The sequence below is a fragment of the Panthera uncia genome, unplaced genomic scaffold (genome assembly GCF_023721935.1).
Source record: "Panthera uncia isolate 11264 unplaced genomic scaffold, Puncia_PCG_1.0 HiC_scaffold_510, whole genome shotgun sequence".
Classification (NCBI taxonomy): Eukaryota; Metazoa; Chordata; class Mammalia; order Carnivora; family Felidae; genus Panthera; species Panthera uncia.
This window is the reverse complement of record NW_026059661.1, coordinates 14,715-39,624: the sequence shown is the minus strand read 5'-3', so window position 1 is coordinate 39,624 and position 24,910 is coordinate 14,715. Positions and strand designations below refer to the sequence as shown.

Below are 24,910 nucleotides of genomic sequence, written 5' to 3'. Positions count from 1 at the left end.
ACTTGGTGGGAAGGAGAGATAAAGAGCTTAAACATTAATAGAAGCTGTGTTTTGAAGGCCCACTTTATTTCTCCCTTAGTTATGTTTACTTAGGGTGGCTTTGGGGGCAGTAGAGGGTAATGCTGCTGACGGAGATTCTGGGCTGGGGCTAGAGCTCTTTCTCTAGGTCATCTTTGGCCTTGACTTGGGTTGTTACCTGATAGCTATGGTACCCTGGGCAAGTTGCTTTTCTCTGGGCCTGTTTCCTCATCAGTAAAAATTGAGTTAATCATAGCCTCCCCCTCTTTACGCTGTTGTAAAGGTTAAATGAAATGCTGCATGTCAAGTGCCTGGCACATAGTAAGCACTCTATTAATGGAGGGGCGTTTTGGGGGTTCAGTAGTAGTAAACTGAGCCTCAGAAACGAAGGGGACCTTGAATGAGACCCTGCCAGCACAGTGACAGAACCAGTGTTATTTCAAAGGCTCTTCCTTCAGGACAGAGGGACTCCAGCTCACCCACTTGGAGGGTCTCCTGCTCTTTATTTTGGCAGCTCTGACCTTTGCCGCAAATGTCTCCCGGGCCCTGTAGGGAGCAGAGATTTATAGACTTTTTAAGTTTCTTCTTCTGCCGGGGGCTGTAGCCCCTCTCTAGGCTCTGCAGATTAAACAAAAAACAACAACAAAAAAAACCCCCTGCAAACACTGCCACTCCATTGGTGTCTTTATTCATACTTGTTGACATTTCCCATGGGGAACTGTTGAAGGAAGGTGGGGGAGGGCTGAGCGGGAGCCATGGCTTGGTTTTCCTCCAGCCAGTGGAGGAAGTGATGGGGTCAGGGACGTACTAAACAGAGTGAACAAGAGAACCATCACTATGTGGGCTGAGATGCATCATGGAGTGACTTCAGACAACCTGAAGTCCTTCTGTCAAGAAATTCAAAGTGGAACAATCAAGTCGATCGAGAGAAAAGAACAAAGTGCATACAAAGCAAACCGCTAACGTAGAAGAGGTCCTAAGGCGTCCAGCAGTGAGAAGCCAGGTGTGCAGGGTGGCCACGTGACCATGCCCCTGTCCCACTGCCCCATGCCAGGCTGGGCTGTCGGGCCACCAGTGCCCTCTTGAGACAGTCTCTCTCTGTTGGCTCCGAGGGTGCTGTAAGCCACAGAAAGTTGTGGAGGGAGAAAGAGCCCAAAGCGTGGCAGCACCAGGGCAGCCCAAGGCAGGGCTGCATTGAGAATATCAAAGCATCTCTTTGGGGGTGGCTCTGGAGGGCTGGTGGGGTATGGAAGGGGGATGAGGGCACCTGGCAGGGGTACAAGCAGCACCGTTCCTGGGGCACAGGGCAGAGCCACCCTTCAGAATCTTAAATTACCAGGTAGGGGTGAGAACGCTGATTAACTACAGAGCTGAAGGCTGCCAGGCCCATCCGGGTCCTTCCCTGGCGCTCAGGGCCTGGTTTTGCAGAAGACATGGATGCGCGGGGCCTGGAGGAGCCAGAGACGGCTCAGCAGCCCAGCCAGTCGGATTTGATGCTTCCAAATTTCACGCTCTTCAGACTCTGGTTCTCCAACTTCAGGTAATACGCGCCCTTGAAGAAGTAGCTGTGACCTGGGACGAGACAAAGGGAGGTGGTGACCACCCCATCCTTGGACATTGTAGCACATGAAAGGGTCCTGGGAGCCTCCCGTAGGGAAGAAGCCTTTAAACCAGAGAAGACCCACCCCCACCCCGCCCCAACCTCTGAGGCCGGAGGAAGGGGAATGGCTGGGGAACTAAGCTCTCTTGAGTCCCTGTTTCTTCATCTGTAAAATGGGGGTGAAGATACGGACCTCTTAGACCTCTGGGCGAGGATTAAATCGGCTAATACATGCTATTATTAATATAAATAACCCCGCTCCACTGAGCACAGGCACAAACTAAGCACTTCCCAGAGGGGACAAATGAGGAGGCTCCCAGGCCTTTCAGGCCGACAGCTGGCTATTTGGCTTACACAGATTCTGTGTTTTGTTTTGTTCTGAATGAGTTGCCAGCGTACAAACATCTGGAAACTTCACATGAAAATACGCACTTCTTGCTCCCTTTTAAAACAGCTAGACTATCTGAACGACACTGGGCCCCCATTCTTGCAGCAGCCATCAGAAGGAGGTGGTTGTAAATCAGCCAAGTGCCTTCTGGTTCACCACAGACCTCACCCTTCCCCACCGTCTGCCTTGCCTGCTTCATTCATTCATGCTATTGGCCTGGCCCCTACGGGCTGTAAAATGTGCGATTCCTGACGTACGTGATCTCATTTCCTTCTTTCAAAAGGCCGGCACACAGTAGGTGTTCAATAGATGTTTACTCTCGAAGACAATCCTTAACCTAATCCCTAGATTATGTGCTGCTCTTCCTTGGACATGTGAGATCTTTCACCACCGGAGCTTAGGGCCATGTGCTTAGCATATGATAGGGGCTCCAAAGAAATCTTTGTGGAGTTTAATTGAAACCTCCTGTAAAAAGCCAACTGGACTCATTTCCAGGACCCTGCAGACCTCACAGAAGCCTCCTCAGAATATGGTTTTCAAACTCCAAATTCTATCCCTTGCTGATACGGGGTTGTATTTTATTCAGCAAGGGACCGGGGGCAGATTGAGTTGAGTGGGAGAACTTTGCCACATCAGCAAGAGGGCAGGACAAAAGTCTGTCCTGTCTCCAATGGAGCCATCCTTCTGCTAATGGGAGGCAGTCACAAGGCCTCCTGTGGAACCTGAAAGGGCCTGGACCAAACCCCGGAATGAATCCAGGGCACAGAGCCCATGTTTCTTGTTCCAGCAGGCCTCCTGCCCTCCCCTTCCCTGGCTCCAGGCCCTGCAGCTGTGAGGGGCCTTTCTGGGTCTTACTGCCTGGAGCCAGCTGAGTGAGCAGAGGTCAGGGGTCTGGATGCCTTCCCAGCCCTGGGCTGAAGGGGCTGGTTTGTTTTCCCCGGGCTCCGCTTGCTGCTCTGCACAATGAGGGAGTGTGTGCTTGTGAGGAGCTGGGCCCCGGGGCTGGGGGCGGGGAGGCAGGTCCTAGAAAGCGGACAGGGGGCTGGGCCGCTCACCACCGCCCTGCAGGTCGACCACGGCGTCCAGGTTATCGGGGATGGCGTTCCAGGCATCCGCGATGAGCTTGGGGAAGCCAGGGTCCATCTTCTTCTTTACTTCATTGTACCTGCAAGCAAACAGCAGATGAGGAACCGGGGGCGTCCCTTAAGGCCAGCCCCCCCCCCCCCCCCCCCCCCCAACCTGGATGGGAAGGCCCAGCGGCTGGCTCCTGGCTGAGCCTGGAAAACCAGACCTAGCCCTGCAGGGAGGCGGCCGGCTGGAGTCAAAGGCCAGGGAGCCAGACTGGGTCTGGATCCCAACCCCACTACTCATTAGTTATGTGACCTTTAAAAGTCCCATAAAAGCAATCTTGTGATTACTGCTAACGTGTAAGCAGTGCCTTAACCACTTTCCATATATTTCCTGTCAATCTTTGTGAGAATCCCAGGACACGGTTATTACCGGAATACTCATTTTATAGACCAGAGGCTTAGAAAGTGCACCCAGCTCCCAAGTGGTAATCCAACCCAGGCCTGCCTGGCCCCCCAGCTGCAAGGTGCTCTCTGAACCTCCGCTTTACTAACTATAAAATGGGGTTGTATCGAGCATCTTAATTAACGTATGTAGGAAATGAAATAACATATGCAAAATGCCTATCTCCCTGTCTGCTGTTTGGTATTTGGGAAATGTTAGTTCCTTTACACACTCTGATCCCTGCTGCAGTGTGGGGCGCACTGGACTGAGAGTCCAGGGATGGGGTCCCGCCTCCACATTCTTTCACTGAGAGGCTTTGACAAACCACTGCTTCTCCAGGTGGAGGTGACCGTCCGCATCCTGGGAGATGATCTCATCTGGGACAGCCAGGTTACATGAGTGGCACGCGAATCCAAGCCCTGTTAGTCACAGGGCGGGCCTCCCGCCCCCTCCGTCCCTGATGTAGCTTACAGGGCACATAGTTATCCTGGGCCGTGCCTTTTATCCAGATAAATACTTTGAGAATTAGTTGGCATAGTCTTCTTCCTGGCTAGCGATACCTCCATCGTTTTCCTTTTTTGGGGATTTTTTTTTAAATGCTGGGGCCACTTTGATTCCTTTGGTTTTCTACTTACACTCAACCTACTCATTATTCTCTAAATATTTAATGACCTCCTACTCTGCCTGCCTGTGGATACTGCAGCAATCAAGATAAAAGTCTTGCCCTTGTGGAGTTGATTTTCTAGACAGATCTGTGCTCAAATGCCATTTTGGGGACAGCTGAGCTTTCCTCTGTGGTGCCTCAGAGCGGACCCTCTTCCCTGAGGCCAGCCCGACCAGCCGATCCTAGACACCAACAATAGCTTTCCCTGTGGGTTTCCCTTTCCATCCCTCACACCAACCACCATTTCCACTTCCCCCTCTGCCCACCACCCTGGGAACCGTCGGGAAAGCCCTTCTTAACCCCAGCTGCATCATAAGACTTCTTGCAAAACCTAATATGCTTCCTCGTGACCTGGTCTACCAAAACCAAGTCTTCAGCCCAAAGTCCCAGCACCTCATCCACACCACCCCCTCTGAGGCCCCCAACACTACATTCTCCCAGAGTGGTAACGGCTCTGACTCTGGGTCCTATGCTTGAACTCGCCCTCATTTCTCTCTCAGTCTACCCACAGAGGGTAGGCAGGGCAGGAAGCAAGCCCATTTTATAGATGTGGAAACCGAGCCTCGGAGAAGTGAACCAATTTGCTTCCAAGTTCTTTTCGGCCAGGAAGAACAAGGCATCAGGGCATCAGAAGGTGCTGGCTCTGAAGGGGCCCAAAGCTCTTCGTCTTCCTCTCTGTCTGCAGGTTCCTACACTGCCTGAAAAGGTTTCTTTCTCTGTGACACTCCATGCCTCCCCACCGCTGTGGAAACTGGCAGTGCAGAGCAGGTGTTAAGAACACAGACATTTCTGTCTCAGCTTTTCCATGGGGGTACCCTTGAGGTACTTCAGCCTCAGTTTCCACAGCTGGAGAACGGGGCTAAAATAGGATCTACCTTTAAAAAGAAATAAAGGTGAGGGGCACCGGGTGGCTCAGTTAGTTAAGTGTCCGACTACGGCTCAGGTCAGGATCTCATGGTTTTTGAGTTTGAGCCCCGCATCGGGCTCTCTGTTGTCAACGGAGAGCCCACTTTGGATCCTCTGTCTCTCCCCTGGTCTCTCCCTCTCTTTCTCTCAAAAATAAGTGAACATTCAAAAAGATAAATAAACGTGAAATGCACAGCCTCAGGCCTGGGATAAGCCTGTCACGGAAGCCATCGTTGTTCTTTTCAAACATGTTTATATCTAGTTCCCTCATTCGACCGTAAGCTCCACAAGGAAAAGCGTGACTATTTCTTAACCACTGTCTTCCAGCACCCAGCTAAGTGCCTGGCACATAGGAGATACTGAGTATACATTTGTGCACTTGGTGGAAGCTTCCAGAAGCAGGGGCTGAGAACGCCCTGGCACAGACGAGGGCATGCCAGGCTGGAGGCAGATGCCTGTCCTCTGTCATCTGGGGCTCTCCTTCCTTCTCCAGCAGGGAGGCCCCTGAGGCCTCTGAAGCCTCGGCTCCAGAAACAACGTCTCAAGCTCATTGACTATGTCTTCTGGAAACCCAGTCCGGAGCTTCCAGAAAGGCCTTTAGCTCTGCTGCTTTTAAGTCAGTTTCACTGACCTTCTAGAGCAGCCTGTGCATTCTGGACCCCAGCTTCGGAAGGTGGGCTCGTTGCAGAAAGGGACTGGGAAGCAGATAACTCTGCCCGAATCCCACCCAGGTGCCACCACAGCCCGTGTGTCCGTGTGTGTGTGTACGCATGCACGCTTGGGCACACTCGCGTTCACACGTGGCTACATCTGTCCTATATGTTCACATACACAGGGGGCCCTGGAGGCGGAGCACAAAAGTCCTTCCAACACCATGGTTTGTAGACACAAGTGCTACTTTATGGTTCGAAGATTCACGTTTCTGTGTTGTCTGTGCTGCTCACTGTCCGCATTCTAAGATTTAGAGATTCAGGGCGCCTACCACGCTGAGATGCTATTTGTAGTACGTGCTTGTGCAGAGGAGTGTTTGGGAGCCTACGGGCAGAAAGCCCGCTCCGAGGTTTCCTGGCTGACTGTGTTCTTTCTTGAGGCTTGAGATATCCATCAGCTTAAGTCGCTAAGTATCTTAGCAATATGTCTGGACTTCCTCCCTGACACAGGCAAACAGCTTCTGAATGCAGGGCAGCTGGGGGCAGGGCGGGTGGGAAGGGCAGGGAAGGGGGAGAAGAGGGAGGCCTGGGAGGGAAGCAGGACTGTTTCAGGGATGGCCGGCAAAGGGCCCGGATGCGGGAGCAGCCACAGGAGGAAGGTGCCAACCACCCCTCGCCCCAACCACCCCTTCCACTGACTGAATGACACGGAGGGTAGAGTGGAGGGGCTTGGGGTTTGGGGCCAGGAGAAGCAGTTACAATCCTGGTTCTGTGGCCAACACACTTGCATTTAAATAACGTAGACAAGGTATTTAATTTCTTTGGACCACAGCTTCCCTGTCTGGGAAATGTGGAAGCTTTCTAATCAAATTCCGGAAGTCTGGGTGGCCTTTCACTGACCATTCACGGATACTGGGCTCCCTGACCCATGGCCCTGACCATGGCCTCTTGGAATTGAACCCTTTCCTTTTGATGACCCAGAGCGGTGAGTAACCTCCTTCTGAACTGGCCCACTGCCAGCCTGCACCCACAGACACTGGCCCCGTGGCAGACATTTCACAGGGTGCCTGCTGCTTCCCGTGGGGCCTGATCTGGATGCTTCTGCGGGCAACTGGTGGACCTATCTCTGTCTTCATCATATTTTGCCCTCTGCCACCCCCGCCTTCACCACCCCCATTTCTGAGGACCCCACTATCCCAGGTACTATAGAGAATAGGGAAGAATAAATAGCATGGTCTCTAGGAGCCAGAATTCCCAGGTTCGAATCCCAACCTGCCACGACATGGCTGTGTGACTTTAAACCAGATACTTAACCTCTCTGGACCCCCGGTTCCTTATCTGTAAAATGGGAATAATAACAATACTTATCTCATAAAGCCCCTTGGAATAATGTCTGGCATCCAGTGTTATTAGTAGCAGCTGCTGCCTTTATTTTTATTGCCCTCTTCTTCAGTGAGTCACTCCCAAATCGGAGGCCCCACACCAGACAGACATGGGCCCAATCGAAAGACTTCTGAGGAGGAAAGGAGGTTCTGACCAGACCCCTAGCAGCAATGTACACAAGGATGCTTCATCCTTCAGGGACTTCTCGCAGGGCCTGCAGCTCTGGGAGAGGAGAGGCGAGGGAGGGGGCACCCGTGGCCCCAAACCTCCGACTCTGACCCAGGAAACAGGAAACCACAGAGTGTCTTCTCTTCGTCCACACAGATGGCTGTGCTGTTCTCCTTTCTACTCTGCCCCACCCCCCTTACCTCCAGAACTTGTCTCCAGCAAAGATGTAGGTCTTCCTGTTCTTGCTCCAGTTAAACGCAGCATCTACCCGCTGGACGTCAGGGGGCAGCCCCAGGCTGGTCAGCGGCTTGGGGTACCCTCGCTCCAGGGTGCTGGCTGAATAGACCCAGTATTCATTCCCTGCGGCGGAAGCAAAGTGTGCGTTGGTGACTGGTGCTGAAATCCCTCAGGCTGGCCTGTCCCTCCCGTCCTCTGTCTGCCGGGGACCCCACCGTGCCCATTTTCATCAGGGACACAGGTCCTGCTCACTTTGGGCTCAGTGCCCAGAATCAAGACTCACATATACGGTTTCACAAATTGCTTATAGAAGTTGCCTGGCAGAGGAGGAGAGTGGAGGGGGGGGGGGGGGGGGGGGGAGGTGCATGCCTTGCTCCCTCACCAGGCCACGCATGCTAAGTGCCACATTTACCATGAAGACCTTTTCCTAATATTGCATCACAGCCCACGAGCACTCTGGGACGGAGGAGGCAGGGAACTGGCTGGCGGAATCTGTACCTTTGTGCTGCTAAGACTTCAGCTCCTCCGGGAGGCAGTCCCTGTGCCCACCCCTCGGACCAGGGCAGTTTCCTATCAGTCCTTCCTCCCCTATGATCATAGCCTTACTGCATTTCCTCCTGACAGCCCGCTTTTCTCTCCCCGCACCCCCCGCCACCCCGCTAGCTTGTGAGCTCCGTGAGGGCCGGGCTGGATCCCTGGCACGCTGTAGGTTCAAATGAATGTCGAAGGAGCAGGGTTTCCCCGATGTCAGCCATGTGACGCTCCCTTGATGATTCTTAACCACTTACAGAGACTTTTTCTACTATTGTTTGCTTAGTATTTGGCTTTCAGGGAATTCATCCTGAAATCCATAGAAAATACATGTATTTTCTTGAACTAAGTTTTGAATGTTAAAAATGAAATCACCTTTTAAAAAATTCTAACTCAAAACAGTCAAAGGCTCTAGCTTTAGGAAAGCGTTGGAGGCACCAGCACTGAACTGTAATTTTCCTTCTAGAAAACGGATCAGAAGGATTGAAAATTAAAAAGTAATGAAATGTTCACACGTGGGCTAATGTATTTGATGCTGGGTGTCTGAGCCAATCTCCCAGATGAATCCCATGCTTTTGGAAGTCATGGTTGAGAGAACGGATCCATAAAAGAGAGGGAGCACCCACAGGTGCACAGGAACCACGGTGCAGACCCCCGTGGCGCCGAGGGCGAGGCAGGCCCCTTCCCACACACCTGCAAAGAACACAGCCTTCTCCTCCTGTGGGGCCTCGTATACAGCATCAATCTTTTCCGGGAGCTCAGGCCAGAATGTGGCCACCAGCAGGGGCCCCATGGGCTTGCTACGTGGTGTCACTGTTCGCCAAATGAACCTGGAATTGGGGCAGGGGACACAGAAAACCACACCTTGGGTCACTCTGCAGCTATTACCACAGGTCATATTAGCTCCCCAAGCCCACTCAAAAACTTCCCAGCGATGACGCCCTTGGAGGAGCCAAGATCAAAAGGAAGGTTGGAAAGACTAGAGAATGGGCAGAGCCCCCTCTGCAAGATGCCAGGGCAGAGAAACCACTTTTTTGCTCCCTGTCTTGCTTCCTCCTCCAGGAAGCCCTCCCTAACTACCTTTGTCCATACCATATTCTTGTCCCTCTGAGTCTCTCAAAATCATCAACACTGGGTGCCTGGAATAGTAGTTTGATTGTTGTTGTTGTTGTTGTTGTTTTTAAATATCTTTTATTTAAATATCTTTTATTTAAAAACATCTTCAAATATCTTTTATTAGATCAGAAGCCAATTGAGGCAGGGGCTTATGGTATTCACAGAATGTCTTGAATTGAAAGGCAATGGACTTGTGCACCTCAGCAAGAGTGACAACTATTACTTCTGGAGGGCCTACTAAGTGCCAGGCACGTTGTGTGTCTTATAAAACGAAACCTTCATAATGTCACAAGATTGCATCCTTCCTCACACAACTCTGGTATTCATGATCCAAGTTTGCCCACCGGTGGACCCAAACCCCATTCCGATTAGCTTAAGCCACCGGTCTCAAAGTGTGCTCCCCAGACCAACAGCATGAGCATCATCTGGGGACTGGGAAACACAAATTATTGGGTCCCACTCGAGACCTATGGGCCAGATTCCCTGGGCTTGGGGCCCGGCAATCTGTTCTAACAAGCCTTCCAGATGATCCTGATATGTGCCAACCTTTGAGAACCACTGGTCTAAGCTTATCAGAGCTTAGCATTTCCTGGCAATTATTATTGGTTCAGTAGTTGCTATATGATTCATGTGAGCCTGACAAGATTGGATAGACTTGTATTTCCTATCTGGGGACTTCTCTGTCTCTCTCTCTCTCTCCTGCCGGATGTGGGCAAGGAAGCCTGCTGCCACTGGCAGCCATTGTGTGACCATGAGGGACCCAGCCTTGAGATGAAATCAACGCGGAGGATGGCTGTGGACAAAGATATCATTGAGTCCTGCCCCTGGAGGCAGCCCTACGTCTGGACTTCATACCACACATACATAATTAAATTGCCTATAATCATGCAACCGTTAGGAGCAGGTCCAAGATTCCAACCCAGGGAATCTGGCTCCAAAGCTCATTCTGTCACCTACCACATTCTATGGATGGATGGATGCACGGATGGGTCGACAGACTGTTGAATGGATGGATGATGGATGGATGATGACTGACTGGTAATAGATAAAGGATGATGGATGGATAGATGATGGACAGATAGATGAATGATGGATGGGTGTATGTATATGTGTATGTACAGATGGACGATGCAAATATTTTTTAATGCAGTCCTAGATACTGTCTGCCATTCTCCAGGAGGGCTAGGGCAGCTGGGTGAATCTCAGCTCTTGATCGATTGAGCGGAGGCCTTTATCTACAGCATAAAGGATACCACCTCTCCCCTGCGGTTACTTGATCCCCATAGAAAGAATGATTTGGCTATTTGAGGTCAAGGCGATTCCAGGAGAAAGCCTGTGGGAGCCTGGATTACTGTTTCCAATTCTTCCCTCCACCCCTATTTCAGAATTACACATCCATGTGCATTTGCCATGTGACCTCTCAGTACCACCGTCTATAGTGGGTGTTGGGCCTGGCCATGTGATTTGCTTCAGTCAATGGAACATTCTCAGACATGATGTGAGTGGAGGCTTTAAATGCGTTTGTGTGGTTTGATTTGGCCTCTTGTGTTTGTCATCTGCCACGAGCAGCTGCTAATCCCAGGAGAGTGAGTGATACGCAGAAGATCCCCGAACCCAAACCGCAGCCCAAAGCCAAGACACCTAGACAAAGACCCATAGACTAGGAAAGAGTAATAGAAATGCCCATTGCGGTAAGCCACTGACATCTGGAGGCTGTCCAATACATAGGACAAGCTGTCTGTACGGGCCATTCTGTGAAGCAGAGGTTGGGGGCACAGGGGTAACGGGAAATGGGCAGAGGGCAAGGACGAGAAGCAAGCTCCTGTACTCACCTGTCCTTGAAGAAGAAGATCTCCCCCCGGATCTGAGAGATGCCATCAAAAACAATGTCCTGTTTGCAGATCTCAGGAGTGACGGGGCCGAGAGTTGGGGTGGGGCCGGTGCCAGTGTCAATGTCAGGGGAGGCCCCTGGAGGAGGACGTGCCCTCAGACTCTCGCCAGCTCCAGGGGCTCTCCCCACCAGGCTGAGCCCCCAAAGCTGCCCACCCAACCTGCTAAGGGTCAGAAGAAATAGTATTCTGGCCTTGGAGTGAGGCCGGGCAAGACACAGAGATGATGTCTGGACGTGGCAGATCAGTGAAGAGAGACCAGGGTCCCAACCAGCTGGTTGGTACTTAACAAATGCTATTCACTGACATCGCCCGAACCAGTCTTCACCATGGCCCTTGCAAGGAGGCACCGTTATTATTGCCATTTTACAGATGGGGAAACTGAGGCCCAGAAAGGTGGAGCGACCTTCCCAAGGATTCAAACCCAGAGCTCAGGTTCTTAAGCCCAAAAGAGAGTCAAGGCCAACAGCGGCCACCAGTGTGTCCAGCATCGGGGGTGTGGAACCTTCTCAAGCATTCATCCCTTTGTTCCTCATGGCAACCCGTCACAGTTTAGAGAAGAGAAAAGTGAGTCCAAGGAGGTAAAGACCTGCTCCATCTCTTGCTGTTGGTGAGGGGCAGAAGCACTTGAACTTGTTATCTCTCCCTTTGACTTGGTCCGGGCACCGGGACCATTTGATACCTTTTTTTTTTTTTTTTTTTTTTCTTACTGGACCTACTCTAGCCTCATCATAAGCATTAATAAATAAATCACTGTTTTCAAGCTCTGGTTGAATTACGCCTATTACACATCAAGATAAAAGAATTGGGTATGAAAACCAGACACCTTGGGTCCCCTCCCGGTCTCATCAGGATCTTCCATACGCTGGCACATTCGGCTCTGTATGTAGCTCCTTCTCCTGGATTCTAAACCTAACTGGGTTGCTTTCCTGGTGACCCTGGGCCAAAAGGGTTACCTTCCTCAGGCCTCAGTTTACTCACCTAGAAAATGGAGAGCCAGTTTCTCCCCTGCCGACCTCACAGAGTGGCTCTGGGGAGCCAAGAGGGGCATGAATACTGGTGCTATTTGGAAAGGAAAGGGACTATCCAGGGGTCCCCTTGGAGGGCTGCTCTGATACCCCCAGAACTGATCAGCGCTCCTGTCTCCTGCCTTTGGTCTCCTGCGGTCCTGGAGAGACGGGACCTTGCTGGTCCCCAAGCCCTGGCCTCCATCCTGGGCTGCGTGACCTCCCCAGACCCCCATCCCGAAGCCCCACACGGAGGGTTACCATAGAGCTCTTGAATGCCCTTGATGTCGTCGTGGGACAGGCGGAAGTTCTTGGTGTAGGTATAAATGGGTGCCATCAGGGCCCCAGGGTCCTGAGAGTGCTCCAGCCCCATTGCATGGCCAAACTCATGGGCTGCAACCAGGAACAAGCTGTACCCTAAGGGCCGCAGGAGGGGAGGGGGGCAGAGAGACAAGGGGAGAGAGACAAGGGAGGATGAGGGTTCTGAGGACATCCCCATGGTAGGGCCGAGAGCCTTGCAAATGGCACATATTGATTTTTCCTTCTCCCGAATGCTCTGGGACTGAGATACTATGCCCATTGCTTCCAAGTCGGGTCAGCCAAAGTCCCTTTGTCCCTTCCCATGGTGGGCAGCTGCTGTGTGCTATAAAGAACAAATAGCAGCTGCAAATCCTCTACTTGGGGTCCCATTTGATAAAAAAAAAAAAAACTTGCACTACAGGGTCTCTGAAGAGGAAAGAAGGAAAGAGAGTGGGCTCACCCTTCCTGCCCCAGGGGAAGTAATGACAACCATTCCCACTTGGAATGATTGCCCAGGCTTAGCCACAGACAGAGGGCAGGCTGTAGGATGAGGGGGGTCTCCCCAAAGGATAGGTTCAGTTCCTAAGACTGAGCTCCCGTGACTGTGTGTGACCTTATATGGAAATAGCATCTTTGCAGATAAATTAAGATGTAAGTTAAAAGGAGGTCACACTGGAGCAGGATGGGCCCTTAATCCAGTGTGACCCGTGTCCTTATAAGAGGAGAAGATACATAGAAGGCCACGTAAAAACAGAGGCAGAGACTGGGGCCATGCAGCCTTCAGAGGGAAGGTGGCCGTACCAATGCCTTGACTTTAGACTTGTAGAGAATACATTTCTGTTGTTTTAGGACACCCAGTTTGTGGCACTTTGTTATGACAGTCTTAGGGAACGCAAGTGTGCCACAATAGCTCTGGGGTCTTAAGCCATTCCAGCAGATGGAGAATCCCACCTTTACGTAGAAGCTGGAGCAGGGCAGGTAGTATCAGGATATGTCCTAGAGTGGCATTGGCAGGGGTTAAGAAAACGTCTTTCGGCCAGTCTCTGTCGGTTAGCCGTTACCCAAATACCACCCCATTGTGAGTAAAAAAGAAGAAAAGTAACATAAAAAGAGGCTGATCTAATTCTGGCCAGCCCCGGACCAGACCTCTCACTTGGCCATCTGGCGCCATCGGGGAGCTTTAAGCCCAATCCACTGGGCCCTGCAGACTAGAGTGGGCATAGTGCCCCCAAACACCTTGCTCACTGCACTGACCACATAGTAAGGTCATGGCCTATCTCCTGGTCATGCTCTTGCCCCAGCCTGTGAGCCCTGGGGGGCAGCACTGTCAAGGTCCCCCCACCCATTCACAACTTGGCAAAAGAGGGTGCCAATGGGACACGGGGGGCTCTGGGGACTCTCTTGTGCTACCTGGAGGGTGGTGTTGGAGAAAGGATGATGCTCCTCCTGTTTTTCCTCTCTTTTCCTGCCCACCCAGCTCCTTGCAGGCAGCTCCCCACTGGAGGGGAATGCCTTGCAGGGGAATCATTCTCTGGAACGGGGTACCCTGCGCTCGGCACTGGGATGTTTCGCATAGTCACAGCCCCACCTGTGGCGCGGTCAAGGCGGAGGAGAAGAGCGCCATCTCCACGGATGGGCAGGGCCTCAGCCAAAACAGTGTGTCTGCCAAGCACAGGTGGGTGTCTGGGGGTGATGTCTATGCCAGAGGTGGGTGGGGGCCCAGGAAGGTTTCCAGTGCAGGGGCGGGGCAGCATCTGGTGTTTCTGCCCAACGGGCAGAGCGCTGTACCTTGGTCAGGGCAAAAGCCCCACTTGCGGTCATCGTCATAGTTGGCTGTGGTCGCACACCACATCTTCCCATCGCTGCGGCCCGCGCTCGTACAGCTCTCATGCTTGTTGCCCAAGAAGGTGAAGGGGAAGACACAGGGGGCACCTTCTGAGTTCCCGCCAACAGTGGACATGGCTGTGGAGCAAGGGACATGGGTGAGGGGGCAGTAAGGCATCTGAAGCCACCACCAGGGAACCACACGATGTGGACATTAACAAATCACGCTTATGGAGCACCCGCTTCAGCCCTGGGCACTGGAGCAAGCATGTCTCTATAACCCTGTGCAGTAGGGACTGTAAGTCAGCCCCATTTCGTGGATGGGAAACTGGAGCTCAGAGAAATTAAGAAACTTGCCTGAGCAGATACTGCTGGAAGCGTCAAACCCACGCAGCCAGATTCCAGAGCTTTATTAGCCTCCCGTGGATGGGGCTGGAGGGGACCAGAGGCAAAGGGTGCTGGGCACAGCCAACGGGGCCAGCATACTTAGACAGTGAGCTCCATCATGCGGGCTCCTGTGGAAGACCTACCTGTGTCTCCTGCAGAAGGCAGGTGCTCAGTAAAAATCAGGAAGGAAGGGAGGGAGGAAGAGAGGGAGGGAGGGAGGGAGGAAGGGAGTCCTTACTGAAAAACAGAAGCCAAAAGACAGAGACACAGACTAGAGCAAAGAAAGGCAGGGAAGACATACTTCAAGATGAGACAGAGAGAGAGAGAGAGAGAGAGAGAGAGAGAGAGAGAAACGATTACAAGGAAGCTGAGAGTGGATGGGCCATTCACAGAGGGTCCTGAGCTGGCCTGACATTAGGGATCACCATTTCGGCTTAACTGGCTATTGTTCTGATCAGCATCTGTTCGGATTTTGGTGCTCATGCTGTACCAGCTGCTAAGGACTCTGATGAGTTGCCCCGGACAGGGGGAGGGGGCTCTGGTAGCTTTTCTACCAGAGGACAGACATTTCCATCAGAGGTGGAGACACCCACCGGTCTCGGGGCAGAAGCCATACTTCTTGTCTCGGTCGTAGTCTTCCGTGGTCCCGCACCAGCGGTAGCCGTCGGTGCGGCCCTCAGTGGTGCAGCTGTCGTAGGATGTTCCCTGGAAGCGGAATGGGAACTTGCAGGGCTGTCCGTCAGCATTGCCACCCATGGTGAACAGGGCTGGAGGTGAGGGAGAGACGGAGAGAGCATGAATGTGAGAGGCCACCCACCGCCCAACGGGGAATGAGCTCAGCACCTGCGTGGGCGCAGGGCTGGCTGGGGGCCAACCTGCCAATTCACACCAGCGAAGATACAGCATTGTTAAGATGTTAAAACCCGTCTGTGCTGGTAGCTGAACTGCTGCTCCTCTGGTCCCCTGGAGGGTACTCCTGTCTCCCCAGCCACCTTGATCCCTCCCCTGGGACCTTATGGGCCACCCCTCCTCCCACCAATGAAATGGTTAAAACCTGGCACACAGCATGGGGCCGCCAGAGCCCTGCCCCTGACCCAACCCCAAGGTGACTGTCCACTCTGCCTGGTCTGTGCCCAAGCCACGCAGATTGCTAAAAATATCATCCATGGTGGTCGGCAGGACCACAAATCTTTGCATTCGAGAGAAAGGAAAACTGAGGTTCTGAGAAGGCTGGTTCTGGAACTGCTCATGGTCATCTCTCTCTTGCTCACACCCTTTGCCACACACACACACACACACACACACACACACACAGAGAAAGCTTCACCTCCCTTTCAACCCCAGGCGCTTTCCTGGACGGCCCTCCTGTGGTCTCTGTAGGAGAGAGAGGAGGAAAGGAGGGGGAGAATGGAAAAGAGGTGGCGTCTCCAGACACCTTCTAATATGCCCTCCGAGCTCCCACTCTGACCTCCCCAAGACAGAGGCTATGCCTGGAGAATTTGGGGAGAGTGGGAGTCAGAGTCTGGGCTTGTCTGTCTTGGGTTTTCCCCCTGCTCCCCCATGCCTTCATCCACCCCCAAAGCTACAAAATGGTGTATCTCTGAAATTGCCAACTAGCAAAACCACAAGTTCGTAACAAGGACCATCTGTGCACAACGGCGCCAGAGGTGACCTCATCAGCCCTCATTAACTCCACCATGGCCAAAATGGGGGCCAGGGACCACAGGATCAGGGTCCCATATCCTCACTACTCCCCTCTCCCCAACCAAGAGACCTTCCCCCCGCAATACCAGAAACAAGGAGACCAGGGGAAGAGCCAAAACTGAAGCCAGACGCCTTGGTGGCCTCAGAGAGGGAAAGGCAACGTGTTAACCTTGAGGGAGGCCAGCCTCTGTCTCTGGTCTCCCAACAGCTGCATTTCTACCACCCAGGAAGCCCCCATCCCCTTTCAGATCCTGCCCCCAACGAGGATGAAGAAAAGCAATCATTGACTCAGCAGTCAGGAGGGGCTGAGTAACCAGAACCTCTATCCCAAGACCGAACACGTGCGTGTTGTATGTACTTGAATCTGGCTAAACACCAAGTAAATGGCTAATGTCCGATGCAGGGAAAAACCAAACTTATGAATTACAGCTGTTTCCACTTCCATGATCAAGGCATTCTCTTCTAATCACAGGGACTGACACATGGCAAGGTTATCTCTGCTCGAATCCCTACTGGGAAATGCAAGAGACATAAAATATCTTTGTTTAAAAATTTGACTTATTAATGGTCAATGACGTGAACTCTTACTTAATACAAACTATCGCGTGAGCTTTGGTATTAAAAGTGTAAACAGGAACGCCATTAACTAGTTCTTGGTTTCTTTCCCTCTGTTAAGATGGCTGGTGTTCAGTTGCAATGGGGTCGGAGAAGTCACAAACATGTAAAATTACAGCCAAAAAGACAGAGGCATATATATATAGATCAAAGAGCCTTCAAGGGATGAGGAAGAAATAAGTAATAAAAAAAGTAAGTTCTGCATTTTCTCCCAAGTATTAAAAAAAGTAAGTTTTGCATTTTCTCCCATTTCCCTTCCAGTTTTCTGGGCTTTTGATCTCCAGATCACTAAGATGATATGATCTAGAATTAAGATGTATACACACTCTTTTTGTGATTTCTGGTTATGAAGTGTGTGTCATCGTGAAGGATCTACTAAAAAAGGGTTGGGTATGTTATGTCAATACCCTTACCCCTTAAGGAAACTCCTTGCTCTATATGGCTTCAAAATAGCTAAACATTTTGTCACAAGCATCAGCAAAAACACGAAGATACTGAGTCAAGCCTAATGCCTTTGCCGAGACACAGAGATGCAGACACAAGAAAGGGAAGACAGAGACCCCGAGAGGCACATGGAACAGTCCCACACCCAGACGTGTGCACGCACACACACACACACACACACACACACACACACACACTGGAAGAGTCAGCATCAGAACTGGAAACGATGGCTGAAATTCCCAGGGCTGGTGTCCCCAAGCCAGATTGGGTACCGGCCTCGGTGTCTGAGTCCCGCCTCTGAATCCCACTGCTAGGCTTCCGATCCACCCCCCCCCCCCCCCCCAGCCTCTCCTCGTGTCCCTGAATCCCCAGTTCTGGCCGGAGGACCACTGGGCATCTTAGTAATTCTAAATTCATTCTTATGCACATTAGAAAAAAAAAAAAAAAACTAGCACGTCAAACCTGTGATTTCACAAGTATTTCTGCTAAGGGCAAAACAAAACAACTGATTTCCTGCAAGGATTACGTACGTAATCGTGCCGATGAGAAGGACACAGCAATGGCTCAGACGAGGCTGGTAGGGCCTGAACGAACGAATGAAGTGGGGCACACTGGCCGCGTCCGGCCTGGCGGTGGGGGGGGGAGCGCAGGGGGTAGTGGGGAGCCTGGGAAGGTGGAGGCTGCGGTGGAAACCCCGGGGCCAGGTGGACGCTCACCTTCGTGGGGGCAGAAGCCGTATTTGCCATCCTTTTCAAAGTTGTAGGTGGTGGAGCACCAGAGGAAGCCGTCGCTGCGGCCCGTGTCCGTGCAGCTGGTGTATTCCTTGCCGTTGAACAGGAAGGGGAACTTGCAGTACTCCCCGTCGGCGTTCCCATACTTCACGCGGACCACTGAGGGCAGCAGGGGGTGGATGGAGTGTGAGCCTCTCCGGGCCCTTCTTTGGAGACCGGGACTCTGACTCACCGGGCTACGTGACCTCCCTCCCCCTGCCGTCTCTCCGGTCCCATCGGAGCAGATGGAGGTGCCCACGGCGGCCCAGGAAGCCACGGTCCTGGTTGCTAGGGACGGCGAGGCTCGCGGAGGACTGGGGAGGAGACCTGGGCGTGCGGATGTTCACTTTCTCACCTTGCCCTTCTCCCAGGGTCCACAGCTCATCGTCGTCAAAGTGGGAGTCTCCCCCGACGCCAGGGCCCGGGGCAAAGGCGTGAGCCAGGAGCCCGTCCTTGCCATCAAAGGGGTATCCATCTCCGTGCTCTGCAACACAGTGGGTCTCAGCTTCTAGCTGCCCCGGCCACACACAGCCACGCCCAGACCACAGTCCTATAGCTGCCCTAACGTCTGTCCCCTTCCCTGTCCCGGTACGGTCATCCGGCACCGGGAACCCGGCATCTCCGCAGAGGGCTCCTAACTTGATCGTCACCATCCCACGGTCTTCAGTACCCCTCAAGTCTATGTGGCCCCCAGTATCTCTACCACCGACCTTCACTAACGACGTTACACCTACACACAGACTAACATGCCACACGGGCGTCCTCCCCACTCACTCACTGTCCCCACCTCTACACCATTGTCTATATCACCTACCGCACGTTCCCTGCCATTTTGGCCCTAGGGCTTACCCTCAGGTCACACCATCACCAATATCCACAACAGTAGCCCCCATGCCTACTTTGCCGCCCAGGTCCGCACCATCCACCCACACGTCAACACTGCTGCCTGCGCCGGTGCCTTCACCCACGTCACAACGCCGCTCACAATGTCCACGCTCCCTCCCTGCACGTCTACACTACCGCCAGTGTTCACAAGGCCAACCCACATGGTGTCCTTGATCCCGGGTTCTATTCCGCTGACTCTGGCGTCTACACTGCTCCGTTGTTTCCGAGCCACCCTCACATCCAGAGTTGCTCAGTGTCCCCCCAACATTAGCCAATGGAACTTTCTGTGATGATGGGGATATTCTTTGTGCTGTTCAATTCAGTAGCCACTAATGTCCTGTGGCCACTAAGCACCTGAAATGTTGCCAGTGTGGCCGAGAAGCTGAATTTTAAGTTTTATTTACATTTAAACGGCCCTATGTACCCAGTGGCCACCATGTTGGGCAATGCAGGTAGACCACTTGCTTTCAGGGCACAACCCCCTGTCATGTCACCTGCCCCCACATCAGCGTGGCTCTCCAGTGTCTACATCTTCTACTCTCCTGTCTAAGCTATGCTCAGGACTCCGGTGCCCCTCTAATGGCCAGACTGCCCCCCCTGGTCTCCACCCTGGCCCCCCGCTGACCCCTCTTCTGCCTACCCCAGCGGCCAAAGTTGATCATGATGTCCGCCTCTCCATCGTGGATACGAGAAAACCTTAGCGGGGTTACATCACTCCAGACTTGGAAGGCACGAGCAAAGGCATCATCCACTGTCTCGGGGTCCAGATCAGGCGTGTAGCCAATGATCCTGGAGGAGATAGAAACACGTGTGAGTGTGCCTGTGTGTACCAAGGAATGTCAGTGTGCATATGCACACGAGCACGGACATATAGGTGCAAGTGTGTATATGCAATTGTGTGAGTGACCATGCCTGAACGTGTGTGGATGTGCACGCATGAGTACAGGTGTGCGAGTGTGTGCTTGAGCAGGTGAGGGGTGCACAGACTTCTGCACGCACATACGAGCGTGTATGAGCCTGGATGCACGGGCAGGTATATGTGTGTGCGTGTTGAGCAGAGCCTGCTGGGAGAACAGCCCACCCAGAATGCCTTGGGGTTCTGTGGAGCCCTAGCCCAGCCCATGCCTCCATGCCCTGGCTCAGAAGTCTCACTCCTCACCTCTGGCTGGCAGGCGAGGAGGCATGAATAACGCGTTAAGGGGCACAAGGCAGAGATCTCCCCCTTGGAATCCAGCACGAGCCAGACAGAGCAGCGCTCGCAGCCCAGTTCACAATCAGTTATAACAGTTCTTTAATATCATATAAAACTCAATTAGCAACCAATCATCAAATTCCCTCCACCTGCTCCAACGACCCCACTTAATAATAATAGCGTATTATTGTAGTAACAGTGTATACGATGTGACGAACGACTAGCATTCACTACGCTCTTACCGTATGCTGGACGTTGTGAAATCCCCTTTATTTATGACCAAGCTTAGTTCCCAACAACCTACTAGGAAGGTTGTGTTTTAGCCCCATTTTGTAGACTGGAAAGCCAAGGCTCAGAGCACTAGAAACTAAGTTGGCTGATGCCCCAAGGCTATTATTGTGAGATTCAAGCTGTGGTCCATCTGACTCCATTTCGTAAGAATTCCAGGCCCCTCGCTGGATACCCCCTGGGTCCCCAAGAAGGGAGAAGCAAGGCCCGGAGACCCACTGTCCCCACGGCCCAGGGGCCCTGCCTTGGCACCTGTATGTGATCTGGTTCTTGTCCCACTTGGGCTTGCGGGGGAAGAAGTTGTAGTTGGCCACATCAGGGTTGCCACAGCGAGGCTTCCGCATGGTCTCAATCGTGCTCTGGTCAAGGTCACCCGTCTGGGGCAGCCCAAAGAACTTCTGCATCTTCTTTAGTGTGTCCTTGAGCACGAACAGGTTACAGCTCTCCTTGGGGCAGCCGTAGAAGGTGTTCAGATATTGCTGAAAGACAGGAACACCCGGAGACAAGCAGCCACGTTAGGGTGGCACAATACTGACCAAAGTAGTCAGGGAATCCAACAGCACTGGGTAGAATCCCGGGTTCCCCAGCCAGCTCTGTGACCCACTGGTTGAGTCACATCGTAAAGCATGGCTTGCAGCACGTGTTGAGTGCTTACTATATGCCCTATATGGTTATTGTTACTATCCCCATCATCCAGATGAAGAAACTAAAGCTCAGAGAGGTTAAGAAACTTGCCTAAGATCCCACAGCTCATGAACGGAGGAGCTAGATTCGGATCCAAGCAATCTGGCTCCTGGGTCCACACTAGGAACTCTAACTCTCTGCCCCTCTTCTTCTCCTCTGTCATCTCTTTTAATTCACCTAACGGCTGATGACATAGAAATTGTTCTTTCGCTTTTCTTATAAGGAGTTTCATGGCTTATGTGCATGGATTCCAGTCGCAGACAGACCTGGGTACAAATCCTAGATCTGTCATTTCCAAAAGAGAAAATCATCTTGTCTTTCCGGATCTGAGCAGCCAGCTCTGCCCTAACCGAGGCCTAAACCAAACAGACCCCTGGGGAGTCGCAGGGACCAACCAGCTCATTTGTCTCCTCACCAAATGTTTTTTTGACGGCTGCCATGTGCCCAGCCCTGTGCCAGTATTATTGGGGATAAACTGGTGAACACGACGGATGTTTCTAGTCTCCAGGCTTCAAATCCCAGTGTGGGGAGGCTGACAGACCATAGTGGGTGCAATATTAAATATGTGATCTGTGTTGTAAAGACAACCAAGAGACCTTATTACGGGGGCCCTAACCTTGTTTGGGGAGCAGTTAGGAAAGGGAAATAGAGGGTATAATATTAGTGATAACGAGAATGATAACAAAAGTTATCCCTTATTGAATGTTTACCGCGTGCCAGGTACCCTTCAAGGTGTCTAGGAGGACTTCCCCCTTAGCCCTGAGACAGGCATCACTATTATCTTGTCTGCGGAAGCAGGTGAGATTGAGAACTTAAGTCACTTGCCCAAGCAGGTCAGTTGTTAGAGTCTCTCTGATGTGAACCTAACCAGTCTAAGTCTAGAGGAGGCTTCTCAGGCCTCCCACTGCATTGCCTCTGGGCAACACGGACTTCCTTCCAGGTGCTGTAGGAGGTGTGGGGACCCAGGTAGCTTTTTCAGTGCTACAAAGCTCACCTTCACCCCCAACCAACAGCCACATCAACATGCCGGCCAGCTCCAGACCCTTGTAAAAAAAAGTAGCCCCCTAAAAATATAAGGTCTCCCAACCCACTTACCCAGCTGGGACAGAGGTCTATATGTAGGAAATGGGAGTGGTGTTATCACATCCTGAGAAGGGGCACCTAGGGTGACCAGAGGGGACCAAAGTCCTGTCCTGGGCAGGATGGGGGACCAGGATGAAGGAGAATGAGATTTCTGGGGTAGGTGAAGCAATAAAGGAGCAGATGTCTGGAAAGCAGGAAGGAACATCCGGAGGGGTCCTCAGCCCCAGGGGCTCTCAAGGTGAGGAGAGGTGCCCCTCGGGGGGCCCCCAGCCCCCTTGTGTAACGTGTAACGCTGCCGCGGTCGGTCAGGGAGCCCTTCCAGCCAGGCAAGCGAGTGAGTGAGCGCGCTGGCAAAACAACGTCTGAGCCACAGCTCGGAGCCCCGCCAGGAGGGAGGGCTGCCTGGCGGCTCTCCGGCCGGGGCTCCTGGCGCTCAAGACTCAGTCCGCCCCCGCCCCACGCGCCCAGGCCCTCCCGCGCCACCCCTCCCTGCGCCGGGCGGCCAGATCTCTCCTCGGGTCCTCAACCCTCTCTGGAGAAGTTCGAGGGAACTTTCCGAGGTGCAACCCTTGACCTTCCTGACCAACTTGTCCATTGAGCCAGGTGAAAACGATGCGCTCTCTGCTTCCCTCCTGCCCCAAATATCTGCCAAAAGATCCCCTCCAAGGCCTCTCTCCAGATGTATGCCAAAGGTTCCTCGACGTTGGCCAAGCTCTGCTTTACCCTGAATTCCTCTCCACATGTGTGCAAAAGTTAACCCAAATTGTGTGCCAATGGACCCTCTTCCCGAAGTCCTACAGAGGTTTCGAAAGATCCTCCATTTTCAGAAGAGACCCCTTTTAGGCCTTTGGCCAAAGGTCTCTGACTCTTGCCAGGGGCCTGTTAGCCAACCCCCCAGATGTGTCCAAAAGTTGTTTACAAAGCTGCCCCCTTGCCAGATCCCCCAGATACTACACAATGGCCCTGCTATTTACAAAAGGGGTCCCTTCCAGCTGTTTGCCAAAGCATTCCCTGCCCTACCCCCGCTGGTTTCTCGCCCCCCCCCCATGCTGTGTCCTAAAAGTTGCCAAGTTGTTTATCAAAGGCCTTCTCCAATTACCGAGGATCCCCCACGGTTTGCAAAAGAGATTCCCTCTTTCAGCTAGCCAAAGACCCCCCAAGTTGTTTCCTGAAGCTCCTCCCCAAGCCGTGTGCCCACCGCGGGGGTGGCTTTTCTGGAGACCCGGAGACTCCCCCTCGCCCCCCCCCCAAATCCTCGGCCTCCGAAGTTTCTCTGAACTTGACTCCTGGAGGCCAGCGCAGCGACTCACCACGGCCAGCTCTTTGTCCGTTTTGGGGGCCACATCTCCAGGGAACTTGATGATGGGCGACGGCGCGGCGGCGGCGCGGCCCAACAGGCAGCCCAGGACGCAGAGCGCCCGCAGCGGGCCGGCGAGTGCGCCCCGGGCCCCTCGCGCCTCGGTCATCGCGCTCCCGGGCCCCGCGCGTCGCCCGGGGGTCGCTGGCTCGGTGCGGGTGGCCGCGTCGCCGCCTGGCTGGCGCCTGCTCCGCCGCGCGGCGCTGCGCTCCGAGGGGCCGCTCGACTCGGTGGCCTGGGCTTCGCCCGGCTCAGCGGCGCATGGTCCGGCCCCCGCGCCCCAGCCCCGCGCCGCCGCCCGTTCCCGCCGGCCCCGGCAGTCCCTTTGTATGTTTAAAGCCCCAGATGCGCAGCCTCCAGCCACCGCCGGAGGAAGTCTGGATGCAGCGGAAACAAGGGAGGGGGCAGCCGCCAGATGTGGCCTGCTGGGCTGGGAAGGCGCTGGCTGTGCTGGGAGGGGGGCGCGCTCAGGCCCGGCCCTCTCCGCCCCACCCCACCCCACCCCCCGCTCGCCCTCCTCCTCTTTTCTCCTCTCTCCGCCTCCTCGCCCCGCCGCCAGCCGCTCCCGGCCTTGGCGGGCACCGGCAGTGCGCGACCTCTCCACCCCTACCCCCATCCGGGCGGGCGCCAAGACTAAGGACCCCCTGCGGGGGGACATCTGGCGCGACCACTCTAGACTCGTGACGTCCAGAGGTTGGAGAGCAGCGGTTCTTGGAGGGACGCCCGGGGTGGGGGCGAGGGCAAGGCTGCCTTCCGTCCGAGATGGGGAGGAAAACCCCGAAACATCTTCAGATTGAGAGATTGTCAGAGGAAGAGATTTTAGAACTTTAGAGGTGAGGACAGAGAGCAGTGAGAGAGCCCGACAGAAAAGAAAACAGACAGAGGGATGGAAACAGAAGTGGAGGGTCCCTCCTCTCCTTCCTTCCTTCCTTCCTTCCTCCCTCCCTCCCTCCCTCCCTCCCTTTCCTTCCTTTCTTTCTAAGGCAAATATTTAAGCATTTGCCTGGCCTCAGGCATGATGCTGGGTGCTAGAGGTATATACACTTGGAAACACAGCAGTTGTGGTCCCTGTCCCCGAGGAAGGTCACCTCCCTCTCTCAGGAAAGAGAATTGGGTGCGAAGGAGAACTCCAGCAGACTGTGGGAACACCTGCCCTCAGCCCCTAAACTAGTGGAGGTAGTCAGGGAGGGCTTCCTGGGTGAAGGGGCTTCTGAGCTGAGACCTGAAGAGCTACTTACAGAGACACAGGAGTGTTAGGTGGGGGGGGGGCTGGAGTGGGAGGGCTGGTTCAGGCACAGTCTAGGGAAT

At 53.4% G+C, this 24,910-nt stretch overlaps 1 protein-coding gene across 1 annotated transcript; it reads right to left on the bottom strand.

The window, feature by feature from the left end:
• Positions 1-684: 684 nt before the first annotated feature.
• On the bottom strand, positions 685-24,053 carry LOC125918162 (72 kDa type IV collagenase). The gene is made up of 13 exons (XM_049624198.1): positions 23,556-24,053; positions 20,731-20,957; positions 19,639-19,787; positions 18,469-18,597; positions 18,060-18,233; positions 15,174-15,347; positions 14,158-14,331; positions 12,331-12,486; positions 11,006-11,141; positions 8,751-8,887; positions 7,490-7,649; positions 3,062-3,171; positions 685-1,590 (listed from the first exon to the last, which is right to left on the bottom strand). The coding sequence occupies exons 1-13, from the start codon at positions 23,709-23,711 to the stop codon at positions 1,487-1,489; spliced, it is 1,986 nt and encodes a 661-aa protein (XP_049480155.1). The 5' UTR covers positions 23,712-24,053; the 3' UTR covers positions 685-1,486.
• Positions 24,054-24,910: the final 857 nt, after the last annotated feature.